The following is a 25924-nucleotide window of genomic DNA, read 5'->3' on the forward strand; positions in this document are numbered from 1 at the left end:
CAAACCTGTAGGCTGGTCACTGTGAAGTTGGCTATCAATCGGATGACCTCAGGGTAGTTTTCCACTTTTACCAGTTCTCCCAGTTGATAGTTACTCTTCAATCGAGCCAGTAGTCTGCAAAACTCATGGTAATTGTTTGGGTCTGATAAACTCTGGCAACAGCACGGGGGAAGATAAAATGGAAAATGTGATTAATCACACTTTATGTGTTCATAATAACCACCAATAAGATGGGATTATTAGTTTCAATAAGCAGAGTGTGCAAAGGAAATCCAAGAGGGACCATAACCCTTGCCTATGGTTCTAAAGCTGATTAATGGCAGAAGGACACCACCTCTGATGTGACTGGCCTGTGTATTTCCCACCAAAGAAAACCTAATAAAATTTCTCATTTCTACATCTGTCAAACTGATCACTAAGCACAATACTGTAATTTACTACAATGGCAAAATTATACAAATGTTTCATACATTTATATCATTATTATTTACAATTATCTAAGTATCTTTATATATAAAAAAACTGCGAACAAAAACTAAATCCAAACTTTAGAGGCTAAATTTCTTGGGGGAACATGACTAACTCCATCCTTATTATTTTGTATCAAAGTCATCTCTTCCCAAGACTCCTACATTTCTGAAGCTGGAGGATACTGACTCCTCTTTGGGGCAAATACTCTCAGAATCTGATTAAAATGTAGACTCACAGAACTCTTAAAGATCAAGATGAAATGGTTCTCAGATTTCTAAGTGTGGCATCTAGATGAACTTCTTTCTGACTCCTATAGTTAGTCATACATTAATTGTATACATATATAAATTCTCAAAAATCTTACCTGTGGATTTTCCAGTATTCGTTTAACACCATCGACAAGATGGGAGAGAAACTTGGCCCTCTCAGCATTGTTGAACAGGGATCTCCTGACAGAGGCGATCTGTACTAAGCAGGATAATACCTGAGCAGGATACAACACATACAGTGATTAGGACGGTACGGCTATTTTTACCAAACCTTGTTCCCATCTATAATATTCCTTAGGGTATCTGGAACAACTTTACAAAAGAAAGAGTATCAGACCTAAGTTGATCACAGCAACCACTCCTGGTTACATTAACAGCTTGGAAAGCTCCCTTAGACACTATTCTTAGACAATCCCATAGGCTTCTTTAATGATTCTTGCTTAGAAAATATCAAGCAAATTATATTTTAAATAAAACTTTAGACTTACTTTTATTTATTTATTTTTGTTTTAAAATTTAAAGACTTTTGGCTAATCAGGCTTTGCTATGTAGTGATATATAATGAAATAAACAAGTCAGATCTATTCCCCGAAAAAACAACTTTTACACTGAAAACAGTTTCCGTGCTGTGCTATATATTTACATTGTTTGCTCCCCCCAAATCTATTTTGTATCCTTCTCCACCCTGCTCTGTCCCCTGGGACTATATGACCTCTCAACAATAGCAGCATTCCGTTGTCCTCTGGATTCTGGTTGGCTTAAGCCACTGGGAAGTACCGGCAGGAGGTCAGAAGGCAGAAAAAAAGAGGAGCCCTTCTCCCCACCCTCTGGCTGGGCTGGGTTGGCATAATTTTTCTATGAATGACCACAGTTATTGCTTTCAGTCCTCCCCTTAGCTACAACTTCAGCTCTCTTCAGGGTTTCCTTCCTCTGTTCCTGGAGGCCCCCGCTCCTGTGGGTGATCATGCACCACAACCATTTGCTGAATTCCCTTCAATTCTGCCCATACCTTTGCAAACAATCTTTTCATTAATTAGCACTCATGGCTGTGCTCCCTTCTCCTGCAGTGACCTGAATGATGCACACAGCAATGAATTCACATTTCTTCTAAATCAAAGGTCCATATTAATTTGGAAAAGTATTACAATGGCCAGGAAATTAGTCCACTGTGGACACCATGCAGAACATCCAGTACTTCACTGTATTTTATTATGTAAATTTTATGTACAACAGCATTTTAGACCAACAATCTAAACACTGGACCAATAGGGTTTTAGAATCTGAATGATTTTGAGATTAATCGTTGCTATTGGAAATACAGCATTCCTAATATCTTTCAAATGTTATTTAGGACAGTATGCAAATTAGTTTTTCCATTACAGTTTCCATTTATCACTATGTAACATTTGCCTGGGGGATTGTCAAAACTTCTCAGCATAATCTTAATGGTTCAGCCGGATAGTATCAGAGGAATCCTCATGCTCTAGCCAGTGACATGGATGTGAAGTATAGTACAAAGTCAAACACAGACACAAGATGAACAAAAAGAACTTGACCGTTTGCAGCAACTGGCCAATAGACAGGAATAATTTAAAAACAATGAAATCGTTATTGCCAGAACCTTTAGGCTGTAAGCTTAATCTCATATAAGGCTAGATAACTAACCCTAGTATTTCTATCCTATAAAACAAAATGAATGAACACTCATTGCTATTTTTTAGAAAAACAGTTTGTGTTGGAAATAGTGGTTCTGACTCACCAGAGGTGAGAATGAAGGAGGGATGGAATGATACAGGTCGAAAAACAGCTGCAGAGTTGAAGAATCTAAGAATGCTGAAAAAAGACAAATGACATCACTTTTACTTTGTCCACAGAGTGCTATCATATTATTCTGTTCTAAGATACTAAGAGAGCACATCCCGCTGCATACTTATCTTACAAAATGTCTATATCCTTAGCAAGTGGTAACTATTAGGACCTTTTTGTTTTCCACTTTTCCCCTTAAAATATCAATTGCAGCAACTATAAGAAACATTCATTCTTTGGTTCTCAGGGAATTTTAGACAATCCTAACACCTCTAACCACATCAAGAATTTAAAATTTTATCCTTAGGAACACAACAACAAATGTAAGCTCAAGTTCTTTGTATGATATATACATATTTTTGGTACTGGCTAGGAGCATTCTATCTCTGATCTATGTTCTCAGACCTTTTTTATTTTAAGACAGGGTGTCACTAAGTTGCCCAGATTGGCCTTGAACTTGCGATCCTTTTGCTGCAGCCTCCTGAGTAGCTGGGTTGATACTATTTTTAAAGGCAGTATTATTCTGAATAGATAACAAGTCCCTTAATGATTAATACAAGAAGATACATGCCCACTCTTATTCATTTATTAAGAGTTTTCCCATGCTGGGGGATCTATGAGATTCCTCCAACAACCTCTCCCTTGTATTATAAAAATAGACATCAAAATTATCAAAATTCTAAGCTTTAAGTAAACAAGCAATCACTGGGGTTCTTTGGATTATCCTATGAACATGCTGAGGAGCTGTGGGGCAGGCTGATACAGGTGGTGCGATTTCTCTGTTACCTGATCTCCAGCTGGTGGGGATCTGTACTGTACATAGGTCATCTGAGGACTCATCAGTAGATGTGCCGATGAAATCAAAGTTCAGGCAGTTATGGGTGAGTTTGAGCAGCTGCATGAGCAAGCCATGCTGACTTTCATCATTCAAGTTCAGATTCTTTCCTGAAGCCTGGAAAAATTGGCACACAATGAGCCCCAAACAATTGTTCCTCTCTTCCCAGCTTGCTCCCAGATTCAGCAGCAGAATGCTGAGCCAGAAAAGGCGGACTGTATTTCAGCAGAACAAACTGATGGTTTTCCACACAAAAAGATGCTGTACTTTATCATGTTAATCTTACTATAAAAATCCCTTCTATTCCTTTTTTTCTAATAACATTTATTATAAAAACAAAGTTGATACTTAAATAAACTTTTTCCCCCTTTCGTTTTTTTAAAATTTATATATGACAGCAACAATTCTTATTCCACATATAGAGCACAATTTTTTATGTCTCTGGTTGTATACAAAGTATACTCACACTAATTCCTGTCTTCATACATGAACTTTGGATAATAATGATCATCACTTTCCACCATACTTTCTAACCCCATGCCCCCTCCCTTCCCCTCTAACTCTTCTGCCCTACCTAGAGTTTGTCTATTCCTCCCATGCTCCCTCTCCCTATCCCACTACGAATCAGCCTCCTTATATCAAAGAAAACATTTGGCATTTGTTTTTTTTTGGGATTGGCTAACTTCACTTAGCATTAACTTCTCTAACTCCACCCATTTACCTGCAAATGCAATGATTTTATTCTCTTTTATTGCTGAGTAATATTCCATTGTGTATATATGCACCACATTTTTTAAAATCCATTCATCCACTAAAGGGCATCTAGGTTGGTTCCACAGTTGAGCTATTGTGAATTGTGCTGCTATAAACATGGATGCGGCTGTGTCCCTGTAGTATGCTGTTTTTAAGTCCTTTGGGTACAGACCAAGGAGAGGGATAGCTGGGTCAAATGGTGGTTCCATTCCCAATGTCCAAGGAATCTCCATACTGCTTTCCATATTGGCTGCACCAATTTGCAGTCCCACCAGCAGTGTATGAGTGTACTTCCCCCCCCCACATCCTTGCCCTCAAATAACCTTTAAAAAACGTATTTTTCATATGTTGAGACAAAATGGCCACAGGGAATTTGAAGCAAGATGGGTTGTGAAATTTGCCTGTGAGAGGCTAACAATTTCTAGACATGGCTATGGTAAAACTCTGGATGGAGTTCTGAGGAAATTTCACAACTTGCTCACCTTCCTTCCTCCCTCTTTTCAGCACCATCCTTACCATGATCACCAGAAATCTTTTTAACCAGAATTAAAACAAAATCACCAATGATATTTATTTGTTCACCTGCAGACCATACAACTGATTATAGCTCCACAGTGAGCATGTTTATTGACTCCAAGGTTACACCAGCTGTGTCTCAGTGACTGGCTGGCCATTTGTTTTTGATAGGATCAATGAGGAAGATTTAACCCTGAGTTTTCTCCAAAGCTTTCCCCCATTCAGGGTGTTTGGCAACTTGCCAAACCTCAGGAATATTCGGGAATTCAGAGGTAACACTAAGTAACTGAGTAAAAGATAAGTATCATTAACAGTGTCAACAGAAAGAATCCAAATTTGCCTTTAAAAATTAAACTGGGAAATATTGAAAAATGAGGAAAAAAACAAAACAAAACAAACAAACAAACAAACACCCCCTCCCCCAAACCAAAAATGAACAAAAGCTAGTAGCTAACCCCATTTAATTTCTCACAGGGACCAAGAACCCAAACATTGTTACAAATGTGTAGGTTAACATTTCTTTCTTCAACTCTATCAATAAATGAATTGAAAACCAACTCTCTACATTAAACAGGTAATTTCCTTATGTGATACTGTATATCCCTTCAGGTTATTAAATCTAAATGGATGTTAAAAATTCAAAATCTACTTTTCCTTACAGATGTTGCTTGTTTATTTGCTGTTTCTAACTCAGCAGGGGACAGAAGCGTCAGCCTAGTTTTGTGTGGTAACAATGCATCTGAACCTACTTTCAAAGTACCAAGAATCCAAACACCATAAAACTAACATGCTTTCACTCTGAACAGAGATTTTATGTGGTTATAAAAAAACAAACAGCAAAATCTCTAACTTTGTGGTAAATTCTTGATACCTTTAAGATAGGAGAATGGGATAAGTGTTCACTTACTGCTGTTTACCTAAGGGAATAGTTTTGAAGTAGGAAAATCACAGTCTTTTTCTTTAATTTCATTGGTTAATCTGGCTGGCTTTTTGTATATCTCTAGATGTACAGTATATGAGAGAGGAATGATTAAAGCAATGCAAAACTCTAATGCCCTCAGTTTGGAGCTGTTCCCTAACAAATTCCCACATATTCTCATCCTTTCAAAAGAAAAGTAGGAAGCATGACCCAACCCATGACTGTACCTGTTTTAATAAATTGCAGGAAAGTGTGAAGATATCAAATAGTGATGAATCTCGGAAAGAGGAAGCTATTTTTCTGTGCTTGGTTAAAGGATGGGTGGTGTCTGCCTGTGTAGAAACAGAATAGACCAATGCCAGTTTTAGAATTAAAAGAAAAAAAAAAAGCAAAAATGAAAGAATTTTTCATGGAGACTTTAAAACAGAGGATTTCCAATAAAAGCAACATAAATACAAACCACATTTTTAAAGCTTAAATTATAGTTAAATCACCTAGTGAGAAAATATGGAAAATATTCCAATTCTAGTTTCAGTGTCCTGCTAGGACAGCTAGCTAGGATCTCATTTCTCATAGCTTACAGAGGAAAAACAAAAGAAGGGATAAATATTTTTACTGCAAATTTTTATTTTCCTCTGCACTTGGAGAGGTAAAACTTAACAAACTGTTGGCAGACATTGTTAATAATTACTGTCATGTCATATTGTGGCTTAGTCTCAAAAACAGAATAGCAAGCCTTGAATTTTGGTAAACAAACCACTCAGGGCTGAAGTTTCTGCTGAATTTCCAAAATAGTCTTTAACAGTCATGACTTAAAATAAATGACAATGAGTGGTGTATTGGTCTTTTACTTATTTCTGTTTGTGACTTTTCAGCTAAGTTATACATATTTTTGTAATTAAAGATTAAATCTATACTATAGGCTTGTGCCATCACACTGACTAGGACTAAATCTTTTACTTCTTTAACATGCCTTCTATTTTGAACACATAGTAGACACTCAACAAATAGAATGCAAGAACTTCAAGGTTATCCAGGGTATCTTTAGTTGATTCACTTATTAAAAATGTAAATCTGTTTGCTGATCAAATCAGCAAAATGTCTGACAGACAACAAAGTTTTCCTTGACTTTATTTCTAAGTGCAAACAGGAATTGTGACAGAAATATACTTTCTGAATTGAATCTGACAGCCAAAAAATTATGGAAAATGAATATTATTTAAGGTTCAAAATATTCCAATTCTAGTTTCAGTGTCACTGTGTTAGCATGTAGTCTTAGATAACAAAGGAGCTGCTACAATATATATCATGAACCATATATAATCTGCTGTACTGATCATAATACAGAGTACACTTAAACTATGGCAGACATGTTTTTATCACTTTCTCTCCCTCTCTCTCTTTTTGGTACCGGGAACTGAACGAAGGTACCAAACCACTGAGCTTAAAACCAGAGCCACATCTACATCCCTTATTTATATTTTATTCAGAGACAGGGTTTCACTGGGTCTTAGGGCCTCGTAAAATTACTGAGGCTGACCTTGAACTCATGATCCTCTTGTCTCAGTCACCTGATCAATGGGATTACAGGTGCGCTCCACTGCACCCTGCTTCATCACTTTCTTAAGAAAGAGAAGTAAAGCCTTGCAAGATTTTATGTCAACTATTTATGTATTTTATGGGAACAAACTACAAAGAGGAGAATATTAAGGCCACAATCTCTGGTTAATGAATGCTCTCCTACTAGAAAGGAAATAGTGGTTAAACAGTCAGTTAAGAGCACAAGCTCTGGAACAAGACTATCTGGGTTCTAATTCAGATGCTCTTGCTTACTATTTAACTGTAGGCAAATTATTTAACCTTAAAGTGCCCCAGTTTTCTTATCCAGAAAATGGGATAACTACAATACCTATCATGCAGGACTGCTATGAGATTAAAATTAGTTAATATAATATAAAATGCTAAGAAAAGGAACTGGTACATCATAACCACTTAAAAGTATAAGCTATTATTTTGATAATTACTGATAATTACTGTGACAGAAAACACATGGATTTCATATTTTAACAGGCTATAAGCTAGTGCATTAAAAGAGTATTGACTCACAGTTAAAATTTCTTGGGGTTAATAAAAATGTCTGCATAATTATGAGCAATAGCAACAATAGTGCTAATGTAATTAATACATTGACAACTTAAAGGTGAGATATTATAATATTAATATTGGCCTGTTCAATAATTATAAAATTTTAGCTGAATATGAAAATAAATAACTGGAAAAAAAAAAAGCCAGAGCAAAAACACAAACAAAAACAAAAGCCACTGGTGTTTCCTCTGTAGTACTATGTGACATCAATGACTATTTAAAAAATTAAATCCCACGCAGGCTGGGGTTGCAGCTCAGTGGTAGAGTGCTTGCCTGTACGTGAGAGGCCCTAGATTTGACCCCCAGAATTGCAAGAAAAAAATTAACTGGTATTAGCAGAATGGTTCATACATTCTAAAGATTCTAGGAAAAAATCTTTAGGAGTAGCACAGGGAAATAAGTAATGTATAAATGGCTATAATGCATTAATGTAAATAGGAAAAAGGGGCACACAAATGATGCTGGTTCTATTTTTAAGGTTCCTGGTTTTAACTTAGGACCATTATTCTCATCTTTAGAATGAACATTAATACCAATGAGAAAAGCTGAGATGGGAGGGTGGAATATTCTGGAGACAGAAGGGGACCAGGACAAAAAGAATGAGGTTAGGTTGCACTTACAGAGGAAAGCCCAATGGAACAAGATTGTTTCAAAAGGGCATTAATCACTTACCGCAAAAGCACACAACGGCCAAAAAGATCATCCCACACATAGCAGAAAACACCAAGACTAAGAAAAAATATGTCACTTACTTCAATGAGGAAGGCTGTAGCACTTACTTGGTTAATTTCATTGGTTAGCTGAGATAAAATTGTGACGCCAATAATGCAGTATTCGACACTGTCCTGGTTAAAAAAATATGTTAAGGCAGAAAGAGTTGGCATGTGTGCTTGATTTTAGCATTTGGGATACACTCATGCTACTGGATGACAGATTCTTTGGTCACTAATAAAACTGGCTAGACAAGGCAGCAAGAATTAGTTTCAACCTAAATAAAAGCTAACTTTCATTGGACAAGACTGCTAAATCTGACCTCAGCAAGATTTAAAACTTTGGTTTTAAAAAGTTCCTATAAGCACTGTAGCATATACGTTATTATAAGATAAAATGCAAAAAACTTTTGAAAGGTAAATGACAAAAGACAAAGACCCTGAGGAAAAAAACGTAAAATAGGGAGTTCACAGAAAAGTACATACAAATATTAAATTAACAAATAAAAATGTGTCATGTTTCATTCTTAACAAACAATGAGATACGAATTGCTTTGCCTATTTAAAAGAAAAAAAAATGTTTAGCTTCCTAGGCTGAGGTATTTTCTTGGCGGATGGGTACTGGGATTGAACTCAGATGCACTAGACCACTGAGCCACATCCCAGCCCTACTTTGTATTTTATTTAGAGACAGGGTCTTACTGAGTTGCTTCATGCCTTGCTTTTGCTGAAGCTTGCTTTGAACTTGCGATCCTCCTGCCTTAGCCTCCTGAGCCATTGGGGTTATGAGTACACCACTCTGCCCCGCTCAGGCTGAGGTATATGAAGTAGATACTCTTTAGAAAATGTTGATGAAGTATAAATGAGATATAACATTTTGAGGGTTATTTGAAAATATTAACTATCCCTTCAGCTGAATTAATTCCAAGGCAAAAAATTTGCCTTTCAAATATACTTACTCAAGTACAAAATATATATACTGGAATAGACTTAACATATTTAACAGCCAAAAAAAGGAAACAGACTAATTAAATAAACTATGGCATTTCACTGGGAATATTATGTAGGCATTTTTGAAAAGATGAGGCAAGGTTTGTTTGTGCTGACAATGCAGACAATAAGGACAAAAAAGACGTAGAAGAGAATATGCCAAAACCCCCATTTTGTGTAATTTTTTAAGTAGATTAACATAAGTTAGAGGTTTCTGTTGCTTTTCCCATTCCTATTATATCAAATACATATGCTATACCTGTAAAAACCTTGTGACATCTGTGATTGCATTTCTGAAGACATAGTCATCCTTCTGACAGTCAAACCAGCCCAGTTTTGTGATCCTGGCATATAACTGAATAAGTGCTTGCGTCACAAAAGTAGCCAACTTTGGTCGTGTGGCAAGGTAGTTGAGCACATAATTCCCTGTGAGAAGAAACATCCACTTAATAGACAGCTCTGCCAGAGAAGGGGGTTTGTCTTCAAGCAAACATAGGTCAAGAAATAATAATGCCAGACTGTTCACCCTTTACTCTCTTTAATTGTTTATGCTGAGAAATAATCTGCTGGGACCTCATATTTAATATTATTGGTGGGCTTTCAAATTCATATGAAGCATAGCAGCCTCGAATCTACTCCTATATGGCTAGATAACATGGTCTTACACAGAATTCAAAATCCCTAGAAAAGTGTTTTGAGTTATAAGTGACAATAAAAACTAAATGAAAGAAATCTGACAACAAATCTGACTTGGGATTTATCTGGAAGTAATTGTATTAGATCCTCTTTACTTTCATAGGCCCAAAATTCTGGGAAAAACCTGGATTCTAGATATTCTTTATGCTTAGCAATTTTAGTACATTATCAAACAAGCCCATATCTATTATAAAACTGGAAAAAAAACCCAACATTTTTACGTTTATAAAATTCCATACTCACGAATATCTATTCGTTGTTCCAATGGTAGAGGGTTGTTTGTGCGTGACACAAGCTTCGTAAGGCATGTAGCTGCCAGTAACTGGGAGTAAGATGACTGTAAAAGAGGGGGAAGAAGGACTTAAAATTGTATTGGTAATTCAGTCACAAGGTTAGTTAGAGATTTTATACTGATGTTTCACCTCAAAATATTCCTGTAGTATGGTAGTGGAAAAGAAAAATATTAGAGGAAACTACCACATTATGCTGCACAGTTAATCTCCAAATTATTTCTTTCCACCAGCAAACCTATTGATCATTTATAACTCTGGGGAATATATATGATAGTTTGTTTGCAGTACTGGGGATTGAACTAGGGCTTGCATAAATGCTCTACCACTGAGCTACGTCAACAGCCCTATCTATCTATCTATCTGTCTATCTACCTACCTACCTACCTATCAATCATTCATTCATTCATTAATCATTAGTCAATCAATCATATTGGGAATCCAACCCAGGAGCACTGTAACACTGTTCTACACTCTCAACCCTTTTCATGTTTTGTTTTGAGACAGGGTCTCAAGGGTCTCACTAGGTTGCCCTGAATGGTTTTTAACTTGCCATCCTCCTGCCTGAGCCACCTGAGTCTAAGAATAATTTTTCATGAAAATAAAAGTCCTAAAGACAGTAGGCTATTCACAGCTGTGAGAATTATGTAATATACCATGGTATAAAAAATCTTTAATAAAAGCAATTTTGACATGCGATATTTATTCAAGTCACTTAGAGCACGATTTAGACTGATAGGTCAAACCACTAATAATGCAAGAGTCTACCATAATCACAGCACATATTGTACCAATTCTGCTTTCCAGTCTGTGAACTGTCAACAAGGCTCCAGAGTTAGCAGTCAGAGACTGCACTGGAGCTTTAGCAGAAGTCAACTGGAAGTGCTGGCTGTGCATCTCCCACAGGCAAATGCAAAGGATATATGACTTAAATATTAGATTCAGAAAGCTTAGAATAGAATAGACCACTATTCACTCTCTATAATCCTTAGCTACTAAAGGATAATTTGAACTAAAATTTGTACTACCTATTGCATAAACAACACTATGACAATAGTAATAAAAACTGAAAAATAAAGTTATCTAGAATTCTGCCCTCTCAACAGATTAACTGCTTTCATTATTTTACATATCCTTCCAGATGGAAAGTAATTTTTATAAACCAATTTTTAGGGATAAACTTTTTTAAAAAGTGATACCCTCCTATCAGGATATAATACTGGATTATCATTTCTAATTTTAAAATCTTTTACTACAATGATAATAATTTTAGCTACTTTTTGCACTTCTTGGTTTCTTCCCTTTCATTTGTAAAACAAGATAATGTAGCTAAGCATGCCTAAACTTCTTTGGACATTAGGACAATCAGGAGAATTGTACTTGACTATGTCACCATTTGTGCTGAGAAGACTAGTGCTAGCAGGGCACAGTGCTGCATGCTTGTCATCCAAGCTACTTGGGAAGTTGAGGCAGGAGGGTCATAAGTTCGAGGCCAGCCTGGGTAATTCAGATTCCTATCTCAAAAGGCTGGGGATGTAGCTCAGTGGTAGAGCACTTGCCTAGCCTGTGTGAAGTGCTGGGTGCAATCCCCAACATGTGCATGCCATGTGCACACATGCACACAGAGAAAGCAAGCAAGCTAGCGTTACTTGCTAATAACTACTTGTGATTCTGACTCTCCATGCCCTTTCACGGTACCCTGATGGGATCTTACTAAGACCTCCTTCTTGCAAAAACTAGTAATTTTATCAAATTATGTCTCATTAGAAGTATTATTTTGATTACTACCATGCCATTTTTAAGCTAGAAGAGGTTCTAATGTTGAAAGCTAAACTTCCTGTAATTTTTATTGTCAAGGTCTTTATTTCCTGGACTTGTAAAAGGTAATAAGCAGAAGCTATGATATGAAGGAGGAAAAACACAAAAGATTGAGGGTCTTATACAGTGATAAGGACTTTAGGTAGGAGAGGTCATTTATATATAGCCCTGTCTTCTTTAAGATGAACAGGGATAGGACTCTAATATACATTTCAAGAAATTTTCTTGTTGAGGTCATATAGAAATCTGGCAAATATGATGCTTTTCAAAAATAAAATGGGGAGGGGCTGGGGTTGTGGCTCAGCGGTAGAATGCTCGCCTCACATGTTTGAGACCCTGGGTTCAATCCTCAGCACCACATAGAAATAAATGAGTGAAGTAAAAGAATTGTGTCCAACTAAAAATAAATAAATATAAAAAAAATGGAGAGGGCTGGGACACGTAGAAGATCAAGGAACAGAGGCTATCCTGATGAATTCCTAAGCTTAGAACCAGAATATTTTCCCTAAGCCTCTGTTATCCTCTAGGATTTGTCAAATCTTACGTACACTTCCTCTCTCGAGGAGCAGCTGGCACTTGCTCAGGCAGTCAGGGCTGTTGGTGAATTCAACCAAGGCTTTCTCTGCCTGCAGTCGAGTGGTTGTATCTGTTGTTTCATACAGTTGTTTGCACAGATTCTCTAGTTGGGCCAGGCTCTGGAAAAAAAAGAAAGAAGTCAGTCCGGTCTCCTATCTACTCAAGACACTGTGCTTGAAATTACTGGATAAAGATAAATTTTAACAACCAATGAGAAGAGAATTGCTTTTCATCTCTGAGAAGCTGGGTAACCTTTATCTGATAACCATTTGTAGCTCTCTTTATTTGAGGCTTTAGAAGACAAAATGACAGAATGCTTAAGGTATCTATATACTTTTTTCAGTCATTCCCTTGAAGATCAATAACAAATGATACATTTTTCCTTGCAAATACTCATCTTCCTAAGTTTTCCAAAAGGCTTTCAAATAAAATTCAAAATACATTGATTCTACCATCAATTTTACAAGTATGAATACAAGAGGCATTGCTGCCAAAATTAAGCACATAAACATACAATTTGAGTGCTACATAGATCTTTACATAGTTTTAAATATTTTCCTCTTGAGTGGTAGTTATTAGCTTACAGTTATCTATCTGCATAAGGACCATCACTCCAGAGAGAAACTCTAGAAGAATATTTCAGCATGCAGGTACGCACCTTCCTCCCCGGATCCCTCATGTCTAAAGTTCGGCAGTCTCTTCTGTTGTACTTTAAACTCTTGCTTCACTTCCAAATTTAAAACGAAAGGGCCAAAATAAATTCAACCCTAGCATCTGCTCACCCAGAGATAAGACAAGGGAAACACCCCCAAATAAACCCTTCTCTCCAAATCTTGAACCAGTTCCAGAGAGGTAGGCAGGGTATGGGTGTATGTTTTGGTCAAAAGCCCAAGTGGATGCAAGCAAATCTACTTGCACTGAACATGATGTTCAAGGCAAAGAGGAAAGGAACTAGTTAAGACCACACTTAACTATCACCTTTCACTGATGGAAGGACAGTAAACATCTGTTAGCCTTTAAAGGAATGGTTTGGACTTTAAGAAGAAATCCGAATCTATTTTCAACACTAGCAAGCAAGATTTGGTTTAAGCAGTTCGGAGGATCCTACTATTAAAAATGGCCATTCTAATAAGAACAACAAAAAGATAATAATTAAAGTTAATCTATATAAATTGCTTAAAATATACTACACAGCCAGTTTGCCCAAGGCTTTTCACTATCACCTTTTTCTGTTACACTGTGGCTTTATAAATCACAGCTTTTCCACTAAGCAAGAAAGCCTTTAAGGCAGAATTGCTATTTTATTTAACCCGATATAACAAATTTCTAACCTTAACCTAAAGGAAACAAGAAAGATAAATACTGACATTCTAAGATCTTCAGTGTCACTTCAGAGAGCCACCAAAAGAATAAAACAACATCTTCTAACCTCAAAACAACAAAACTACCCTTCATTCAAAATATTTTGGGTCTTTGATTAGGGGCCCCACTTACTCTCTTCAATTCAAAAGTGCAGAGAAAACTGCAATTGTAAAGTCAGATACCAAGTAATGAAGGTCTATAAACAGTACCTGTTTTTTTTTTCCACATGGCTCACAAACACAAGAAATGGAAGATAAGGCTAATTTTTTGGTGGGGGTGAGGTGGGATGTACCAGGGATTGAACCCAGGGGCACTTGGCCACTAAGCCATATCCCCAGTCCTATTTTGTATTTTATTAGAGACAGGGTCTTACTGAGTTGCTTAGCGCCTCATGTTGCTGAGGCTAGCTTTGAACTCAAGATCCTCCTGTCTCAGCCTCCTGAGCTGCTGGGATTATAGGTGTGCACCACTATGCTCAGCAAGGCTAATTTTATATATGCCATAAAATATGTGTTAAAGAAACTTTTATGCTTGCCAGTACTGGCTCGAGACCTTACTAAAAATTAAATGAGTTTAATTATAAATCCCCACATTCCTAAACAAGGGATTAAGTCTCCTTCACAAGGTTTTGCTTCAACATCGAAGTCTGGTTTTTACTTCCTCCTATAAAATGTTTCACTTAAAAGGAATACATTTAAAACATCGGTAATATAGAAGACATCAGAAGGACCCTCCCCCAACTAAAATATGAAAGCTGGCTACAAAATCTGGTATTAGGGAGCAATAGCAACCCCACAGTTATCCTAGGAGGTTTCCAACCTCCAACAGACAATCCCTAGACAGACCTGCTGTTTAGGGTGTAATGACTCTCCTCAAGGTCTCATCAATCAGACCGCAATTCTTGTTTATGTTTATTGCAAGAAACTTGCTCACACAACAATGGCTAAGCATCTGTCACACGTATTTCCTTACTGCTAGAAACCTACATGCAAGTTGTGGTGGAGTTTTTGTTGTTTTGTTTTGATTTGCTAATTTAGCAGACAAAACATACTTGGGGGTAAGTCTGGTAATGAGTTCTCAGCTCAGGAAACAAGACTGTTAAAAAAACAAAAGTAATTTAAAAGTAATTTGACCATTTATACAAACAGTTTGAAGAACTACAGATCTATTTCTTTTGTTTCCAGAAGAGCAAATGGGGAACCATTTTGTTTTCCCAAACAACTAGTGGTAACATGTGAAAAACAGGGTTAATAGTCACTTTGTCTTGGATAGACATCATCCATATAAAGGAGGAATTAGACATTTAAAATTATAGTCTTTCATCTCCTAGTGTTTCCAAAGCAAATTTAATGGTTGGATTATCTGAATCCCTTTTTTTTGGGGGGGGGGCAGGGGCCCAACTTAAAATAATTTATTTTACAATTATTTGATTAGCTATTTTTTAAGTTATTTTTTAGTTGTAGTTAGACACAGTATATTTATTTTATTTATTTATATGTAGTGCTGAGGATCGAACCCAGGGCCTCACATGTGCTAAGCGAGTACTCTACTGCTGAGCCACAACCCCAGCCCTTGATTAGCCATTAAAACCAAGATTTCATTCTGAGGGTGGCAATGACACAGCAGAGCATTCCCTTCATGTGATAACACTGATGTTCAAACCTTTCCCTGTTCCATAGTTCTTGTTAAGGACAGCTATTATGTGATGCTACTTTGGTCACAAAAAAGCCTCTAGAGAAGAATGTCTATTTTCTGTTCCCGAGATTACAAGCCTATAATCCATACAGAAACGTCCATCTGGTGCCAATGGAACAGAAAGGCACATTTATAAAACTGGAAGACAATCCTCAACTAGCAAAGTACTACTTTAGTACAGGAAACTCAGCCAATTAACCCCAAACATAGAACCAGACTGATTTTGCAAAAAACCACATTGAAGGTATTAAAAAAAGCACACCGACTTTATTTAGTAACATTATTTTGTACATTAGTCTTTTTGGCGTGGATAGAGAAAATGCAGTTCAATAATTCTCCACATAAGGTGCAGTTTATTGAAACTACAGACCTTCAAATATAATAATGATTAATCTGAAAAATTACCATAGATTAAAGGAAAATAAAAATTTTGTTTGTAGATTAGATGATATGCTCCTCTATAAAGCAGAACAGTTTGGAAACTATTTTATTTAATTTGCCTATTATTGTTTTTTAAAATAGCCTTACTATTATTGTTTTTTAAAATAGCCCACTGCTTTAAAAAAAATTAAAAATCATCTTAGAGATTTCCAGAGACCAAGATACTTGCTTTTGGAAGGGTTTAATGACATTGTCCATAATGCAACTACCAAATTAGAAATAAGCATAACTCTTGAAGAACCAGCAGATTTGCAGGTCTCTGAGCACATGTCCATGCCTAACTGTCATCTGCCCATCTGAGATGAAATAACCCACCATCACATTATACAAAGTAGGTAATCCATGAGTTTCAAAGAACAGAGAGTGCATTTACCAGCTTGGAGACTGAAGCTTCATAATTATGATATCTCAACTAGGAAAAAGAATTAACAGGTCAATTTCAACCTGTTAATTTAGATTCTTCTAGTTGTAACTCTTCTGTATACTAGGAAACACAAGTGTTACATAAATTAAAAGATGGACACTGAGTCTTGCCAGAAAATGAGCTGCTGCTTAGATGGTTAATGAGACTAATATATAAGGCATTCTTACTTTCAATAATGAGTATCCAATTATCATAAACTCTAAAAAATTTAAAAATTCAGGATTGACAATTATTGTTAGGTTAAAAGAGCAAGAGGTAAAACAGTATAAAGTATATTATCAGTTGTAATGTACGTTAGTAAATTTTAAGAAAATCTGTATGAATAAAACCAAATTTAATCATCTCTCAAAGGTGAGATTATGGAAGACCTGCAATATCTATGGTATATATTTCTATAAGTTTTGAATTTTTGACCACAAATCTGTGAGTGTTTATATTAATCTATAAGCAGGAAAAAATTCCCAAAAACTGTACATATAAAATATTTTTTACCCAGGGACAGTCGCTCATACCATGTAACCCCAGCAACTCAGGAGGCTAAGGCAAGAGAATCATAAGTTTGAGACTAGCCTCAGAAACTTAGTAAGTCCCTAAGCAACTTAGTGAGACCATTTCTCAAAATAAAATTTTCTTAAAGGCAATTTAAGCTCCAGTCTTTTTCTGATCCAGCTCTTCTAATTACTAATGCTATATTTACTAACAGCTATTCTGTTACCAATCAGAATTTATGATCCCCAAAAGACAAAAGGCAAGCTGGGAGTGGTGACACACGCCTCTAATCATAGTTACACAGGAGACTGAGGCAGGAGGATCAAAAGTTAGAGGCCAAATCTTTGGAGGCCAAAGTCATTTTGGTTTTATACATATATCAAGAGATCTCTCAGAAGTTATTTCTTCAGTGGAGTCAATGGGGAAGCTAACTGGCTCTCTGAATAAGAAAGTTAACACATGCTGGGCTGAGGTTGTGGCTTAGAAGAGGTGGAGTGCTCGCCTAGCATGTGTGAGACTTTGAGTTCGATCCTTAGCACCACATGAAAAGAAAGATATTGTGTCCACCTATAACTAAAAAAATATATATATATTTAAAAAAAGAATATTAGCACATGCAAACTACTCATTTTAAAAAGTCTGGTTAAGTAGTTTACAAAGCTGCTGTGGAAATAACCTGAAATAAATGTACTTTAGGAGAGGATATCCAAATGGCCAATGGGCAAATGAAAAGGTTTCAATCTCAGTAATCACTCAGGAAATGAAAACAATGATGAGACAGACACCCATTAGAATAAAAACGGGAAAAGCCAAGATCACTGCTGGTTAGAATGTGGAACTCACATGCTGCTCAAGGAGTCTGAATGATCAAAACACAATGGAAACCTGGCAGCAGCTATTAAAGCTTAAACCTGTGGATACCCCATGACCCAGCTACTCTACGCCTGGTATGTGGCCCAATGGGGATGAATATGAAACTCATCAAAGAACATGTTCAAGAATGTTTATGGCAGCACTAAATGTAATAGTTCACAAATGAAAAGCCAAGTACCCATTCATAGCAGTTATAAATATTTCACATTTTAACCTGTGTGCAGGTTACCCAGGCATGTCTACTTTGTGAATACTCACTAAATTGCACATCTATAATCTGTGTATTTTTTGAATATATAGATAAATGATATTGCTCCTCCCAGAACTCTCCAGGTATTTATTCTTACCTGTTACTTTCTGATATGAATGGGAAAGAAGTTCATCAATAACCTGCAGTTGTATTTCAGACTTAGAATGCTTAGTTTCATATTAATTCACGTTTTTTTTTTTTAATTGGAAAAGCACTATTTCCATCATTTTCTCAGGAAACGAGTAAGGTTAAGATTTTTGGATATATTTGGGGACATTCTACTTTTTAGAGTACTGAGAGGGCGAGTAACACTTTTGGCTGCAGGTGCTGTGTAGTTTGTCTACTGCCTTCAAACAAGATAAAATACATACTTCAGCATGTGATAATGCTGTGTCAGAACCTTGCATGCATTAGATAAGGATGGCAAGTCTGCTAACATATGAGACTGCAAAATTCTAACTTCCAAATATGAATCAATTCTAACTTGTAATAAACACATATGGTCTTTGCATTGTGGGTAATATGAGGCCAAAATACACATAAACAATTTCACAAAATAAACAGCCAAACTGACTGTGCCTGGTCACTTAATGGTTTTTGACTTATACATGTAACCCAAGAGCATTCACTTAATCTGTCACTGAAAATTGGGTTCCTTCTCATAGTCACTAGTGGTGTTGAGAATTGAAAACTGTAGCATAAGAAAAATCTGCTAAGACAGGTTTCAAGACAGCACCCCAAAATAGCCCACAGACATTTCTATTTCTGGTTTGGGTCTTGCAGTATGGGTTAAAGTTTGACATGGCTGCCAATATTTTGTAACAATTTCTGATTTTCCAGATTCCTATGAAAAATTATAAAGTCTAAAAACACTTGCATTTTGAAGGGTCACTAGCCAGTGCCACTGGTAAAGAGAAGGAAGTGCTTTCCTAGGCCGGCTTCCTCCCTTGCCAGTTCCCCTGCAAATATCCTGGGTTTAGGGGCTCAATCCAAGAAGTCAGATGTAAAAAGTTGGGAGCTAACAGTACTTAGATTTTGTCTTAACTAAGTCTGCCAAATTTGGTTACAACAATCTTCTGAATAAAAGGGGCTATGAAAAACTTAGGCAGAGAAAAGAGATTGAAAGTTAAGCAATTTGGACACTGGTGATAACTAACCATGTGACTCTGGCAAGTTTATTTCCAGGAGCTTCAGTTTTCTCATGTGTAAAGTACCTGGACTATATTACACAATCTACAAAGAAACTCTAGTTCTAAAATTCTATGATTATAATATGCTATTTTTCTCTATTTTTAACTATATTAGTAAATCAGAGTTAAAAGTGGACAAAAGACTAAAATTAAAATAATCACGACGATAACAGTCAGTACAACTTTTTTTAAAAAAGAGAATTATCCTTAAATATAAATCAGGTAACACATACACACATCTTGTCATTGTAGCACAGTGCCCTTCCCCACAAACAACTTCAGTGACCTAGCAGCAGGGACAAGGGTCCTTTTGAGTTGAGGTTCAAAACCAAGTAATGGTTAAGCTTTTAGGTTACAGACAAATCCCAACTCCTCCTATTAGCTGTGGAAGTATAAAGCATTGAAGTCAATTCAAACTAGTTTTTTTTTTCTTTTAAAAAGAAATAACACCTACTTCATAAGGCTGTAAATGTCAGTGAGGTGATGTATTAATGACTGAGTTTATTACTGGCTATTATCTATTCTACTAGCTACTAAAAGCTCTAAAAAACAGCAGTTTTATAATTGTTTGCACAAATGCGTTACTTAATATGCTATGGTTGTTCTAAAGGAATTATAAATGCCCTTTCCCTGTAGAACTAGAGGGACTGGGGACAGGATATACAACTGGTCCTCGGTCTCATGGATTCTGTTTTTGTGAATTCATTACTTACTAAAATACATTTGTAACTCACAAATCAGTATTTGCTCACGGAGTTTTACATGGATATGCGGAGGAGAGAAAAATTTGAGTTGCTGGACATACATTTCCAGCTGAGGCTGAACACTTTAACACTTTGCTTTCTTGTCTTAAATCTCACAGTGTAAACAAGTATACAGTCCGTTTGATGTTTTACTTAGTAGTATTTTTTGGGGTAGTATTTGGGTAATTTGGGGCATTTTGTTGATTTTACTGCTTAGAGTAGCCCTGAGCACAATGCTGAAGTGCTGTCTAGTGTGCAAGAAGGTTGTGATATGCTTGATAGAGGAAATGTGTATCTCAGATAAAGCTTGCTGAGGCATGAGTGACGGTGCTTTTGGCCAAGAATTCAATGCTATATTTTGGTCCAGAGTTCAAGATTAGTGAATCAACAAAATGCATTCAATATAATGCCTTTAAACAGAAACACACATAAAGCAAGTTTATATACTGATTGGTTGATGAAAATTTTGTGACTGGAGTTTGACAAGAACTTAACTTTGTATTTCCCCAAGCAGAAATAGTTCAGTATGTTCTTGGTGACTTTATAGAACATAACTACAGGGAACAATTAAGTTATAACGCAGTTATATTTTTGGCCTCAATGGTGGTACCAGTTACATATTTTCCCATGGAAACAACTATGTTTATTCCCATTGTTTCAAGTCATTTGTTCAGAGGTATTTATTAATCTATTTGCATAACTTCCATATTAATATATATAATGTTGTTTAAAATTCTTGAATTGTCTCAAAAAATCTGCTAAAGTTGCCACTTGTATCAGTTATGTATACACACACTGGATAGTCAGGTTAAGAGTGGATTAAAAACAACAACCACTACCTCATATTCCCACAAGAACAGGGAAAAGAGGACAAAGGACAATAGCAACAAAATTTTAGAATACACAAAACCAACCTGATTTACAGCACTTGCTTAGACACTGAGGTACAGTGGGAGGCTTAGATGAGGAACAACAAAGATTTTTTTTTTGAAAAGTTATGATTGCCAGATATCTTCCCCTATTCTGTGCCTCTAAATGTCTGTCCATCTCTGAGGAGACACCAAGCCAGCTGAGTGCACACTTGAGGATAAGGGCACCACATACCAAACGGGTTGATAAAGTGGCTGCCTCCACCCCGAAGGGGGCTGCGTCTTCAATTACTGCATCTACCCAGATATGTCATATACAAATGGTTCTCTTTAAGCAGGAATTTAAAAGATTCCCCCCCTCAAGAATCTAAGTAGTCACAAAGGAAATAGCTGACGATACAGTGATATGGGGGTTATCCCAAAAGTGGCAAATGATTCTCCTGCAATGCCTCAAGCCCACAAGCCTCACCCAAACTCTTCAAGCTTCCAACTGGCTTTGGAGTCTCTAATCTTGATAGTGAGCCGTCAAGGAGTACCAGATATCAGAAGAAAGCCTTTCACATGGAAGAAAGAGAGAGAGAGCTAAATAAGTACACAAAAATAATCTGGGACAGGCACAGTGGTGTACACATGTAATCCCAGCTATTTAGGAGGCTGAAGCAGGAGCTGAAGTTCAAGGTTAGTGTCAGCAATTTAGTGAGACCATGTCTCCAAATAAAAAAGAAAAAAAGGGGCTAGGTTTGTGACTAGCAAGGTCCTGAGTTCAATCCCCAGTGACCCCCACCTCCCACCCAGGAAAAAAGATATACCATTAAGCCTACTGAAGAGACATTCTAAGTACATGAAGAGAGAGATCTTAGAGAATAAAATTGTGACATTAGAGGCAAAAATCTACTGGCAGATTGGAAATAAAGTAAAAATCGCCATAGACGGCAGAGAAGACCCTATATGGATAATATGGGAGCAAATTTAAGCTCAGGCCAGTGAAAAATGTCCCTCATCCAGTTCCAGAAGTTCTAGAAAGAGAACAGAGATTGGGGAGAAAGAAGAAATCATCAAAAAAAAAAAAAAAATTCAGAGAACTTCCTAGAACTGAAGAATATCAGTTGCTAGAATGAAAAGGTCCACCAAGTCTGAGAAACCCAAGGACAAAAAGATTCCTTAAGCTGCCAGAATGACCAAGAGACAAAACAATAGGTGACATATAAAGGATCAGGAGTCTGAAGGCTCTGGACATCACAAAAGCAACACTGGAAATGAGAAGACAAGAGAGGAGTTCCTGCAGAAATCTGAAGAGAGATGAACTGGAAGACTACCCAGCCAGAGGTAAGCAAGGGCTGGGCAGGACAAATCTATTTTGGGGAATATTAGGCCAAGAAACCTCTCATCCATGCTCCCTTTTTCAAGGAGCCATTAAAGATTGTGCTTCAAATCAAAATAAAAGTAATTCATGAGAAAGGTAAGCATGGAAGGGAGAGCACGGGAATCCAACACAGGACAAGAATATCAAAGGAACCCCAACCCCTGGAGAAGACGGAGAAGTGAGACAGACCCCAGGATAACTACTGAAGAGTAAGCCGGGCATGGAGACCATCCAGGTCTTATTCAAGCAGAGTGGCTCAAGGGACAAGTGGAGTTCTACCAAGATCCCTACCACCACTGGCCTCTTTAACCAGAGGACAGAATACCTGGGTGGGATTTCTCATTTTAAGTCCTTACTTTGATCCATGTTGAAGTTTTTAATTAACATAAAAAGCCCTCAACTGATGAAGTCATGTTCTCCTTCAAATTTTGGAAAGTTTTTCTATAGAGCTGCAAAATCATTTTTAACTAACATTCCAAAGACAAGGGCAGTTGTGCAACCTTGAAGGTTGGCTTTGAAATAGACACTGCACAGTAACACAGTGTAGTGGTTAAGAGAAATAAGCTTTGGGCATAAAAAATTCTGCATCTTGTGATTTGCAAATGAAGTTCCAAAAAGAAGAAGAAAAAAAAACAACACATACTAGCATTTTTGCCACCTTCACTTCCTTCTTTATCAAAAAGAAATCTGTTGGTCTCTAAATTGCCTTTTATGGGACTTGATTCTGCCATGCTGTCAGTATTAAAAGACCAAAACAATATACTCTGCTATGAAAACAGCTGAGTAAGAAAGTAGATTATGTAGGCCGAGATAATCACCTAAGGAAAGGAAGTCAACATCTAGGTATTTGGGAACCCAAATTTATAATTTAAAATAATTATATATGTAAATACATTTCCCTTAAAACTCCATGACAACAATCCGCATAACAGAGGTTTAATACTCCTGTTAATAATGTCACCATACCCTGGGTATAGTGGTAGAGACCTGTCCCAGCTACTTGGGAGGCTGAGGCAGGCAAATTGCAAGATCTGGGCAACTTAGTAAGACCCTGTGTTTAAAAAAAAAATTATTTTAGCTTAGTGGTACAGTGTTTGCCTAATGTGTGTGAGGCTTTGGGTTTATTTCCCCCATACTGAAAAGAATATTACTATACATTTTTAACAATTTAAATTGGTGTGACCAATCTTGATATTAGCAGATTTACAAACTTAATAGTGATCTTTACCATGTAGCAAGCGTGGTAAAACAACTGACTTCCAAAGTTCAGAAAGTGATAGCCTTTTAGTTAGGTATTAAAGGAACAAAAATAAAAGTAGTTTAAACACTCACTTAATTTAGTCCTAGTTTTCAAGAGCTGTTTGTCTTTTTAGTTCTCTTTTTACCCTGCAGAGGAACACTGTAGGGCCAGAGCTTACTTATTGTTTTAAATTTATGTTTTTAATATCAATTTGGTAAAATATTCAAACTTCAGAGTACTACAGGCATTTTGTGCAGACTGCTGTTAATACATTAAAAGCCACATTTAAACACTGAATTATATATATAACAAAGGAAGTGATCACAAACATAATCACCATCTCTGAGTCCACCAATCATCAGGCTTCAGCACTGCTTTGCATTAACTACATGAAAAGGGTAGATTCAAGCAAAGCAATTAATAAGCTACCCAAATAAATGTAAATGTAAATGGACTTGGAAAATGTTCAAGGAACTTCAAGAATCTTTGGCTTTCCCCCTTCTATTTACTAATTCTTAGAATTTCCAAGATTGATAGAAAATGTATTTACAAATGAAATAGAGTTTGCTTATGAAAAACAAACAAACAAAAACTAGCTATAGCTGGCAGAAAAATCTTGCCAAAAAATCTGACATAGTAGTTGTATTAAATATATTCAAAAACCTTTTTAAAAAAATTTAAAATGTGTTCTTTGTATTTTTTAAAAATATTTTTAGTTGTAGTTGGACACAATACCTTTATTTTAATGTGGTGCTGATGATCAAACCCAGGGCCTCCCATGTGCTAGGTGAGCATTCTGCCACTGAGCCACAACCGCGGTCCCCGTAGATATGACATATTGTATATTACATGGAGTATAACTTCCCATTTTTGTGGTTGTACATGATGTAAAGTTACACTGGTTGTGTATTTATAAATGAACATAGGAAAGTTAAGTCTGGTTCATTCTACTTTCTTTTCCATTCCCATCACTCCTTTCTCTCCCTTCCTCCCCCAATCTGGTGAACCCCCTGCCCCCTATTGTGAGTCACTATCTGCATATTATTTGACTTTCGTTTCTTTTGAGATTGGCTTATTTTACTTAGCATGATAGTCTCCAGTTCCATCCATTTACCAGCAAATGCCATTGTTTCATTCTTCTTTATGGCTGAGTAATATTCCATTATGTAGCAGTACCACATTTTCTTCATCCATTCATCTGTTGAAGGACACCTAGGTTGGTTCCATAGCTTAGCTATTGTGAATTGAGCCACTATAAACATTGAAGTGGCTATGTCATTAGAGTATGCTGATTTTAAGTCCTGTGGGTATTTACTGAGGAGTGGGATAACTGGGTCAAATGGTGGTTCCATTCCAAATTTTCTGAGGAATTTCCATACTGCTTTCCAGAGTGGTTGCACCAGCAATGTATGAGTGAGTGTATCTTTCCCCCCACATCTTTGCCAACATTTATTGTTACCAGTATTCTTGACAATGCCATTCTGAGTGGAGTGAGATGAAATCTTAGTGTAGTTTTAATTTGCATTTCTCTAATTGCTAGACATGCTTTTTTTTTTTAAATATATTTGTTGACTGATCATATTTCTTCTTCTGTGAAGTGTCTGTTCAGTTCCTTAGGCCCCCCCCACCCTTTGGTACTGGGGGTTGAACCCAGGGGTGCTCAACCACTGAGTAACATCCCCAGCCCTTTTTGGATATTTTATTAGAGACAAAAGTCTCACTGAGTTGCTAAGTGCCTCACTAAGTTGCTGTGACTGGCTTTGAACATGTAATCCCCTTGCCTCCAGAGTCTCTGAGATTAGAGGTGTGTGCCACTATGCCCGGCCTTAGCCCATTTCTTCTGTTTCATTTTTCTTTTTTTATGGTGCTGGGGATTGAACCCAAGGTCTCAGTGCATGCTAGGCAAGCACTCAACCAACTGAGCTATGCCCACAGACCCTAGCCCATTTCTTGAATGGGTTATTTGTTCTTTTGGTGTTAAGTTTTTTGAGTTCTTTATGTATCCTGGAGATTAATGCTCTATCTGAGGTGCAGGTAGCAAAGATTTCTCCCATTCTGTAGACTCTCTCTTCACATTTACGATTGTGAAGAAGCTTTTAATTTAGTTTGATACCATTCCATTTATTGATTCTTGATTTTACTTCTTGTGCTTTAGGAGTCTTGTTGAGGAATTTGGTTACTAGGCTGACAT

At 36.7% G+C, this 25924-nt stretch overlaps 1 protein-coding gene across 1 annotated transcript in view; it reads right to left on the reverse strand.

Moving 5' to 3' along the window:
* Xpo7 (exportin 7) overlaps positions 1 to 25924 on the reverse strand; it is an 82991-nt gene that overhangs the window by 25350 nt on the left and 31717 nt on the right. Inside the window, exons 2-10 of the mRNA XM_026397476.2 lie at positions 12767 to 12913; positions 10354 to 10447; positions 9674 to 9840; positions 8467 to 8559; positions 5797 to 5901; positions 3333 to 3498; positions 2500 to 2573; positions 836 to 955; positions 6 to 152 (exon numbers count right to left, since the gene is read on the reverse strand). Coding sequence (XP_026253261.1) covers positions 6 to 152; positions 836 to 955; positions 2500 to 2573; positions 3333 to 3498; positions 5797 to 5901; positions 8467 to 8559; positions 9674 to 9840; positions 10354 to 10447; positions 12767 to 12913 — 1113 coding nt within the window. The remainder of the gene's footprint in view (positions 1 to 5; positions 153 to 835; positions 956 to 2499; positions 2574 to 3332; positions 3499 to 5796; positions 5902 to 8466; positions 8560 to 9673; positions 9841 to 10353; positions 10448 to 12766; positions 12914 to 25924) is intronic.

This window comes from Urocitellus parryii, chromosome 14 (assembly GCF_045843805.1).
Source record: "Urocitellus parryii isolate mUroPar1 chromosome 14, mUroPar1.hap1, whole genome shotgun sequence".
Lineage (NCBI taxonomy): Eukaryota > Metazoa > Chordata > Mammalia > Rodentia > Sciuridae > Urocitellus > Urocitellus parryii.